This window comes from Peromyscus leucopus, chromosome 4, assembly GCF_004664715.2.
Source record: "Peromyscus leucopus breed LL Stock chromosome 4, UCI_PerLeu_2.1, whole genome shotgun sequence".
Taxonomy (NCBI): domain Eukaryota; kingdom Metazoa; phylum Chordata; class Mammalia; order Rodentia; family Cricetidae; genus Peromyscus; species Peromyscus leucopus.
Window position 1 is genome coordinate 63,265,870 of NC_051066.1, and position 10,889 is coordinate 63,276,758.

General features: G+C 33.6%; 1 protein-coding gene and 1 pseudogene across 1 annotated transcript; one reads left to right on the forward strand and one right to left on the reverse strand.

The window, feature by feature from the left end:
• Positions 1-765: 765 nt before the first annotated feature.
• LOC114687355 lies at positions 766-1,696 on the reverse strand (annotated as a pseudogene).
• An 8,032-nt stretch (positions 1,697-9,728) lies between these two features.
• Positions 9,729-10,664, forward strand: LOC114687345 (olfactory receptor 5W2-like). Its single transcript, XM_028862008.1, has one exon. It carries the CDS (start codon positions 9,735-9,737, stop codon positions 10,662-10,664), a length of 930 nt encoding a protein of 309 aa, XP_028717841.1. The 5' UTR covers positions 9,729-9,734.
• The last annotated feature ends 225 nt before the right edge of the window (positions 10,665-10,889 follow it).

A 10,889-nucleotide genomic window follows, 5' to 3' on the forward strand; every position in this document is an offset into this window, starting at 1 on the left:
TTTATTTGTATGTTAATAAATAAAGTTGCTTGGGGGTCAGAGCTAATAGCAAGCCATAGCTGAAGCTGGGTGTTGGTGGTGCACGCCTTTAATCCCAGCTCTTGGGAGGCAGAGCTAAGCGGATCTCTATGTATTCAAGGATACAGCCAGCATGGAGACATATGCTTTTAATCTCAATACCAACCATAGAAGACCTGGAGGTCTGTACAGACAGGCAATGACGAGGAGGTCATGTGGTTGGGTTTACAACCAATGAGAAGGCAGAACAGAAAGTCAATAAAAAGGACAAACACACAGGAAGTAGGTCTCTTGTGGAGATGTAGGACAGCAGTGGCAGTGAAGGGTAAGGTTTTTAGTCTCAGCTCTTAGCTATTGCTCTGACCGCTTGGCTTTCATCTCTGAATCAGCTCTGTGTTTCTTATTTAAAAAGATGGTTACATCTACAAATTAAGCTACTTAATTAGCTTCAAAAATACCTGTCAAAGGTAGTGAATAAGTATTCACCATATCCTATTTAATTTGTCACACACTGAACAGATGGACACATAAAACTTGTGCACAATTGAAATTTTTAGGAAAAGTTCTTCAAAGAGATATTATAACATGATGTTTAAAGAAAACTAAGCATAGATTATGCATTCCTTTAAATAAGATGTTAGAACTAATGCATTTTATTAAGTTATTACATGATGTAATGTTTTTTGTTTGTGATGCAGCATGAATTAAAAGCAATCATGTATACTTACATCTGAAAATGGTATAAAATCACATTTTATTCTTCAACTTTTCCAGAGCCTCTTTCACATCCTTGTTCCTCAAGCTGTAAACCAGAGGGTTCAGCATGGGAATCACTAGAGTGTAAAATAGTGAGGTCATTTTGTCTTCATCTAGGGATTACGAAGAACTTTGCCGGAAATACATAAAGAGCACAGTTCCCTGAAAAATTGCAACTGCGGTCAGGTGAGAGGCACAGGTGGAGAAAGCTTTGAACCTCCCCTCAGCAGAATGAATCTTCAAGACCGCCGAGATGATGTAACAATAGGAGACAAGGAGACCTGAAATAGTGCTTATCTCAAGAACCCCCCCCCAAACTGTAATTACTGCTAACTCATTGATCACTGTATCTGAGCAAGATATTAATAGAAGTGGAGGGACATCACAGAAGAAATGTTTGATCTCATTGGACCCACAGAAACATAAGCAGAAGACAAGGGTAGAATGTATCAAAGCATCAACTGTTCCCACCAGGTAAACCACAGTCATGAGCATAAAACACACTCTGTTTGACATGTTTGCTGTGTAGAGCAAGAGGTTGCTATTGGCCTGGTACCTATCATAGGCCATCACTGCCAGCAGTAGACACTCAGAATCAACAAGGGCACAGAGGATGAAGAACTGCAAAACACAGCCAAACCATGGAAATTGATTTCTCCTCAGATAAAAGATCCACCAGCATCTTGGGTCCAATTGCTGTGGAATAGCAGAGGTGACAGAAGGAGATGTGGCTGAGGAAAAAGTACATGGGTGTGTGAAGCTGAGAGTCCACTCTAATTAAGATGATCATCTCAAGATTGGCCAGAAGATTAACAAGATAAACAAGTAGGAATGTGGTGAAGAGGGCCACTTTCATGTCATGGTTATTAGTAATTCCAGAGAGAATGAATTTGTCAAGAAAGGAGCAATTTCCCTCGTCCATTTTTCTTGGATAAACTTTAAAAATTAAAATACATATGTTCATAATACTTTTATTACATAGGACATTATTTTATTTTTAATTTATTTTATCATGAGAAGTTCATAAAATTGTACTTCATTCTTTAAAGAAGATAGAATTATTTAATTTTAAAATCCATCTCGCATAACAATTAATAAACTTTGAAAACTAGAAGGTGTTCTTGACAAATATTACCATCTACACAGTAGTTTCCATGAATTTGACTTCCTTAACAGGAATTATATATTTAGTTTACTGTCATCTGACAATCTTAAAAATAATATATAATCATTTAAGTTAGTGGAGCTAATGGTCAGATATTGTAGTTTCAAATTCACTGAACTTAATATTGAGATATAAATAAAATTTATCCCCAACACATAAAGATGCTATGAAAACCTGTGAATTTTAGAAGTGATAACTCTATCAATAATTAATGAAATACTTAATGCTTTCTACTATTTGTCAACAACATTTCTGTTTATTAGTATATGGTAAGTAACAAATAATTCCTGATCACTTTTGTTTCCAAACAGCTGTGATTCTTTGACCATCAAGCTTTTTGCATATTTTGGAATGGCAATTGGAAACAAAGATAAATCTTCTAATCATTCAAAGGAAAAGGCTACAAAAATAGTGTAAGTGACATGAAGTCACGCATGTATAGTCACAGCTGCACATATTATGTATTTAATGTTACAAAATGTAAACATGAAGATTAAAAACTATCAAAATATATATCCTCATGTGTGTGTTCAGTTACATGAACTTTTATGATTTTCCAAGTGCATGTGACTTAGTTAACATTTAAATATTAGAATGTAAGAATGCATCTTTATGAGAAAATTTGACTCACTATTTATTATGTCTCTCATCAAGTTTTGACATTCACATCTTAATATTTTAATATAATATTTCCATAATGTTTATCTCAATAAAATTTTATTAAAAAGTAGGCAAAAATACAGACAAGCAATATGCAGCCTTTGAATTCACATATGTATCTACAGAGACTGAAATGAATAAATAGTAGTTTCTAATAATCTATTAAAGGAAAATAACTAAAATATGGTTTTATAGATACTAATAAGAGTAGTCAGAATCTTCCTGTACTAAATATAAAATAGTATTTGTATTAGATTTTAAACATATGATCCAAGTAGATTCTGAAAGTTAATTTATTTAAAAATTTAGACTTCTTCTGAAAAGACAATTTTTAATCTTGCATTATTGGATTTGGAATCTCAGGAGCTTTCCTGAGGAGAGGTGATTTGGTGGCAGAGAATGGATGCAACATTTTTACCACTTGAGACTTATATCCCTATAGTCTCTTCCCCTTAGGCTTTGTTGCTGTGAAAACATGATTAATATTTTTCATAGACTTATAATCCCTTGTGAGTGTAGTAAGTTCTTAGATAAAGATGGAAATAAAATTTCTCATTATTGTCATCAACTTGATTCATCAGAATGAATATTTCAGTTTAATTTTAAAACATATATGTATATATATATGTTTTAAATATATGTTTTGCAGTGTATATGTGTATACATATACATATACACATATACACTGCAAATATATACATATACACATATACACTGTAAAATATAATCTGTATTTTATTTAACTGACCAGAATTTAATGAAAATGAAATTTCTGCTTGTGGAGGTCCGCAAAGGTTTCCTACTGAGATTTGAGATTGCTTTACCCAGTAGGGCTGCATTAGAGAATTGCTTGACCACGTCTTTGGCTCCACCTCTTGGCATTCCTATAAAAGGCCCTTTAGAAGAGACAGAAGGGGCCAGCGGATATCTATTTCTGTTTCTCTCCCCTCTATATTTCTACCTAATATCTCTTATCCCTCTCTCCTCAAGAGTACCCTGGGAAATAGTGGGAGCTGGCCTCCCCACATCTACCCCTATGAAACCATATCTAGTATATTTATGTTCAGTTCATCTTCTGCTTTTGACATATTTCACTGACTTAGTGGTTATAACAACCTTTTGAAAATTTAATTGGTATAACAGTTCATATGCTATTTAACTGATACTAGATGCATCCACACACTATATGCTAATTGCAGTTCCTGTTCCTAGAATAAGTTTTTAGTATATGCCCAATTGTGGTGTTTCGACTGTATTCTCCACTCCCAGTTCATGGAAAATTTCATAAATGATATTTTCAGCATGACAAATGGTGAAGTGTCTACTTAGAAATATGGCAGAAACAGAATTTCCATGCATCATTTCAAATACATGGTATGTTAAAAGTAATGTAAAGTTAGCCAGGTGGTGGTGGTGCAGGGCTTTAATCCCAGCACTCAGGAGGCAGAAGGAGATAGACCTTGTGAGTTTGAGGCCAGCCTGGCCAACAAAGCGAGTTCCAAAACAGACTCCAAAGCTACACAGATAAAGCCTGTCTTGAAAATCCACAAAAGGAAAAAAAGAAAACAAAAGTAATGTGAAGTTAAGGGCTGGAAATATGATGATACAGTGACTAAGAGCATTTGTAACTGTTCCAGAGGACTGGGTTAGCATTTCAACACAAACAGGTGGTACACATACACAAAGACACACAAAAGACTCCTTTAAAGAAAAATACATAAAGTCTTAAAAATAATTACATGAACAGTAATGTAAATTTGAATGGTTTATATTTGAAGAAAATGTATTTAATTACATATATTATCATTGTGAATTTAGATGAAATTGAATTAAAATTGACAGTTTCTTCTGTTAATTATAGGTAAATAAATGTTAATTTTATAATAATGAAATTCTCATTAAATAGTTGTATTATGGTTAAATAATATTTATAATTTATTGGATTTTTAAAAATATCTAATGTAGCGAATACCTAAGAATTTTAAAACAATGGTTCACTATAACATTTCAGCTAGAAGTGCCGTTTTCCTTAAAGAAAACACATTATATGGTCTTTTCTGATTTAAATAAGAAATATGAAAATCCCTTTAAGCTATTTTATATCTGTCTGTAGTTTAGCAATGGGCATAATTTAATTGGCATTTCCCTAATTGCTAAAGCTGATGAAGCTTTTTTTTTTTGAATCATTACTTATATCTCTGAGTGAGAACAATCAGTTCAGACTCACCCCATTTGTAAATGTCTCACTTCTCTTCATGACTTCGATTTTGGGGTTCCTTGTATAACCAGGTAGTAATTCTCTATTGTGCATATTATTGGCCCATTTTTTTGTCCCATTCTGTGAGTTTTCTCTTCACTTGTATGACTGCTTTCTTAGTAGAAACTTTTGGACTTTATGATTATAATTTTTTATTTAAGTTTTATAAATTTGGACTCAATTCTTGGACAGTCTTCTTTTTCCTTTCTATATCTTTCTATATCTTTTCTATACCTATATCCTGCAAGGCACTGCTTATGTTTATAATAGAAAATTCAACATTTCAGTTTCATATTGAGGTTTTTGATCATTTTGAATTAAATTTTGTACAGTCATAGAGATATGTCCAATTTCATTGATTTTCATGTGGACACCCAGTGTTTCAGTACCATTTATTGAAGATATGGTCATTTCTCTGGTTTATGTTTTTGGCTTCTTTGGCAAATCTCTGATGGCAGTACTTAGGAGGACAGATATTTAGATATTTTGTTTGATTCTATTGGTCCACATGTGCAATTTTGTGACAGTACTATAGTGTTTTTTTTAAATTACAGCCCTGTAAAATATATTGAAATATGGTCTGACAATACCTCAGCATTTTTCTTTTTTGGTAAATATTTTTGCCCTATTTGGAGTCTTTTGTGATTCTGTTTCAATTTTAAAATATTTTTCTCTTCTGTGAAGATTGAAATAGGGATTTTGATTGAGAATATGTTGGATCTGTAAACTACTTTTGGTAGACTTGTCAATTTTACAATATTAATTCCACAACATGACACAATGAGAAACTGCAACTGGTGTATTATAAACAATGTGTTACAGATGTAGTTAAATAATGAAACCTCAGCTAAAATTAAAAGAAGAACATTATGCCGGGCGGTGTTGGCGCATCCCTTTAATCCCAGCACTCGGGAGGCAGAGCCAGGCAGATCGCTGTGAGTTCGAGGCCAGCCTGGTCTACCAAGTGAGCTCCAGGAAAGGCGCAAAACTATGCAGAGAAACCCTGTCTCGAAAAACCAAAAAAAAAAAAGAAGAACATTATAATGCCTTAAAATATATACTGCTTGGCTGGAGAGATGGCTCATTGCTTACGAGTGCATAGTACACCTTCAAGTTCAGATTCTAGCACACAAATCAGGTGACTCACTATCTAATATTACTGTAGCCTTAGGGAATTCAATACTTTCTTTTGACTCCATGAGTACTATTTCTGTCTCTCTTCAACATAATGTTATCTCTGGTGCTTTCGCCTGCTTTTGAGACACCTTTCCTCCTATTTAGTTGCCTTGCCCAGCATCAATAGGAGGACTTTTGCCTTGTCTTATTGCATATTGTCCTGTCCTGTTTGGCTATTGTCTTTTGGAGGCCTACACTTTTTTGAAATGTAGTTGGACAGGGAGTGGATCTCGGAGAGAGGGGGCAGTGGGGGAACTAGGAGGAGTGGAGGGCTGGAAAACTATGGTTGGGATGTATTATATGAGAGAAGAATATATTTTTAATAAACATTTTGTAAACTAAATTAATTTCTTGAAAATATTTTGTGGTTAGGAAATTTGGGTGACAGTGACTTTCACTGCAATTAAAATACCTTTTTAAAAATAATATATCTATAAAGATCGTTAACTTTGTGACTAACCAAAGAGTACTTTTAAAAGTGAAGATAGGAATGGATCCTGAGATTGAAGAGCACTAACTACTTTATCATGTATACTCACAAATATATATGTATTACATATATATATATATATTTGTGTGTAAATATATGTATGTGTATATGTCTGTGTATATGTGTGTGTGTGTGTGTGTGTGCCCATATACATACATTTGTACCTATACCTGTATACACATATATGTACCTTGTGGTATCCTTACTGAAATAATTAAAGCTGTGAACACTTCAAGCTACATGTTTGCTAAAAATGGTGATGTATTTACAGTGAAGAATATAGAAGATATTAATTGGTCACACCAAAGCCTGGGGGAAATTATTTCACAAAGTTCAGTCCCAAATGACAGTTGGCATAATAAAATACCACTGTAACAGTGTTCAGGCACCTAAGAACTACTCTTCTCAGGTGGGTTCCTACATATCTCTATTTTCAAAAACAGGGTAAAAGCAAAGCAGTTTCAATTTTACCTCATTAGAAACAATTTTTTTAGTGATGATTTTACTTCCTGCTCAGTTTTAAAGATTAAATCCAATGAATGAAAATAATTTTTTAAACTTGACTCTCATAAAACCTTATAATATCAGCAACATAGCATTTTCACTATTTCATTCTAAGATCGCAACATAAGAATTTTTATTTTTATGCCTATCTATCTATCTATCTATCTATATATATATATTTAAGTGATTTAAATATCAAGTAAAAACTATTGGATTACTGTGTCACAAATAATGCTTACAATGTTATTGCATTATGAAATACTTTCCATATTATTTACATAATCTAAAAAAGGCAAAAGTAACCATCATTGAAATTCTAATATTTATCTAAACTCACAGGTATATGCATATATACATATGTGAAACACATACATGAAAATATATACATAGGCAAGAAAGCAGACATATTTTAGAACATTTATTGTGCTTCATTCTTATTGCTTTTTTAAATTGGTAAGAAAATGTAAGTAGTGAAACCAAACTGTAATGAAAGCCTTTAAGGTCCAACTTCCAAGGCTTTCTCCCAGAGTTCAAAGGAGACTCTAAAACCAGTGAAGGAACTAATCTAAGGAATGGGAAATGAATCTACTCACATCGTGTTCTTTCTATCCAAGTCGTTTATTGTTCTGCCTCTGCTCTTCTCTCTTTGTTCTACCCTGAGTCTCCAAAGTTTTCAGTTTTATACACATTAAGAAAAAAGCAATTCTCTGGCCAACGCAAGGTCACAAGGCTTGAATTCTTTGAGGATCATAAAGGCAGATAAAAACTTCACAAGGTGGAAATTGTCAGGCTTCCTTTATGGCTCAAAATGGGAGTGAATAGCAAAACCCTCGTTGAACTCTTAAAGGGAATGAGAGGGAGAGAGACCTTAAATCAATAGGGAAATCTAAGAAGGGAAAAGAGGGAATCCGTGTGTAATACTGCATTCCTAAATGTGGTTAGATAATAAGCTAATTAATGAACCGAGGTGAAAGTAAGTACAACATATTAAGAATTTGTTAGTGTGAGGTTAGTTTGAGGCAGCTCTTTCTTATCTGCTGGCGAGGTGAGCTCAGGGCATGCTTGTACCCTATCTATCTAAAGGCTGTCCTTGGGTGTCTGAAAATGTTTCAAATGAAATAATTTTTCTGAATGTTTAACATTGACCAAATGCCTGCTAATGAAGATAATAGCAGAAAGGCAAACCTCTAAACTTATGTTGGAAAAAGGAAAAAGACCTGCTTGTGGAAAACAGGTTTTGACTGTGTGACTGTTTTTACACATAGCTAAGGGATATTATCAACGTAGCCCAAATGCATAGGGAAAATTGTGACCAATGGATGATCAAACACTTCTAAACTATGGGAAATTAATTTCCTCCAAATTTGTAACAAATGGGAAAAGGCTACAGCAAGAAAACAGACAATTCATTCAGAAGGCAATAATTCCCAAATGCCTTGCATGATGGTTTCCTTCAGTAGACTCGTTTATACTAGTGGGTTGATCTTATCAAATGACCGCTGAGTCTCTACTGCGTAATCCTGTGTCCTGTAATGTCTCCTGATAATTGCTCCTGACACAGCTACATGTGAATTATTTTATGGATGCTGCTTGTTTTTAACCATCTAACTTGTCAGAAGACTTATCCTTTGGTACCAGACCACTGCTAATGATGGGTAAGGAGTACTATTGCGAAACATAACAGATTGTAAAAATCAATGATCAGATAAGTTATCTTATATCTCAGTAAATCCTAAGGTAACATTACGTAGACCAAGAAAAATGGCTAGCATTTAAACTATATACATACCACCAACAAAAACAATCACCAGATTCTATATTTATGTATATTTGTGCATAACATATATATATTGTATATATATATTTATATATTAATATTTATATATATTATATAAATATAAATATATAAATATATTATATAAATATATATATAAATATATAAATATATATAAATATATAATATATATATATGAAATATAATAAAAGGTTGCTATCAGAGAGTGGGGTCATGGAGTGGGATGAGGAGGATAGCTAGAGTGGGGCTTGACTGAGAAAGGGGGGGGAAGTGATGTAACTTTATTTCAATTAAAAACATTTAAAAATAAAACAAAAAAGCAATAGCTGTCTTTGTTGTTACTAATAAATTTTTGTTTTGCATTTCTACAACTAAACATATGTAGTCATTATTATAGTTATTAATTAATGATTATTTGTAAACCAAAAAAAGATTTTTAAGCTCATTTGATCATTTAGAAATAAAATAATCAATCTAATTTGTGTATTAATACATTAAAGAATAGAAATAATGTCCTCTTTCATTTATAGCCTGTGTCTCTAACATCTATGTTTATTTCATATTATTACAAAGATCAAATGAGAATCCATATATCAAAATCAAACTCTTGCAATAAATAATGTTTGCATTATTTACATTTCAGAACTGGCAAAAAGTGATGAGCCTTTAATAGTTCATAGATGCTTCTCAGTTTCTCAACTGTCTCTCTCCAATAATGCCGTTGTTATTAGCAAATAGGTTAAAAATGGTTATAAGAAAGAAACAGCACTCTGACATTTTTTATGCTGTAAAATAGATGAGAAATGATTGAATTGTATTCTACCTCATAAATACTTTGTTGATATCTAGAAGTTAAAATGCATTTGTAATTTTTTTCTAGTTATTTCCTCACAAGCATAGAGAGGAAGAAAGAATGGATACAGGAAATTGCTCATTGACTGAATTTATTCTTGTGGGAGTTACCAATAATGCTGAAATGAAAGGGACATTTTTTGCCATATTTCTACTCATCTATCTCATCAATCTTTTGGGGAATCTTGGTATGATAATTTTGATCAGAATTGATCCACAGCTCCACACACCTATGTACTTTTTCCTGAGCCACCTCTCTTTCTGTGATCTCTGCTATTCCACTGCAATTGGCCCCAAGATGCTGGTAGATATATTTGGCAAGAACAAGTCAATTCCCTTCTGGGGGTGTGCTATTCAATTCTTCATTTCCTGCACCTTTGCAGATTCTGAGTGTGTACTGCTGGCAGTGATGGCCTATGATAGGTACCAGGCCATTAGCAACCCCTTGCTCTACACAGTGAACATGTCCAGCAGGTTGTGTTCCATGCTCATGGCTGGGGTTTACCTGGTGGGAACAGCAGATGCTTTGATACATACAACTTTGGCATTCCGCTTATGTTTCTGTGGATCCAATGAAATCAACCATTTCTTCTGTGATCTACCTCCACTCTACCTTCTTTCCTGCTCAGATACTCAAATAAACGAGTTGGCATTATTCACTATTTATGGTTTCCTTGAACTGAGCACCATATCAGGAGTCCTTGTTTCTTACTGTTATATCATCTCATCAGTCTTAAAAATCCACTCTGCTGAGGGGAGGTTCAAAGCTTTCTCCACCTGCACCTCACACTTGACCGCAGTTGCTATTTTTCAAGGAACTCTACTCTTCACATATTTTCGTCCAAGTTCTTCTTATTCCCTTGATCAAGACAAGATGACTTCTCTATTTTACACCCTTGTAATTCCCATGCTGAACCCACTGATTTACAGCCTGAGAAACAAGGATGTAAAAGAAGCTTTGAAGAAAATTAAAATAAATAGATGGTTTTAAATATTGCATCAGAATCATCACCACATTTCTTCATTCACATGCAGTTTTAGCTATTCGCCATGTTTTCCAGGCTGGCTTTGAACCTGTGAGCCCTTTGCCTCAGGCTCCCACATCTGAAAATATTGGACTAAGTAAGCTAGCTTGTATTTGCATTGTATTCTATTAAATTGAATGCAATAGCATCTATACAATTACTTTATTCTTCATTTTGATGTTTTTTTTCAA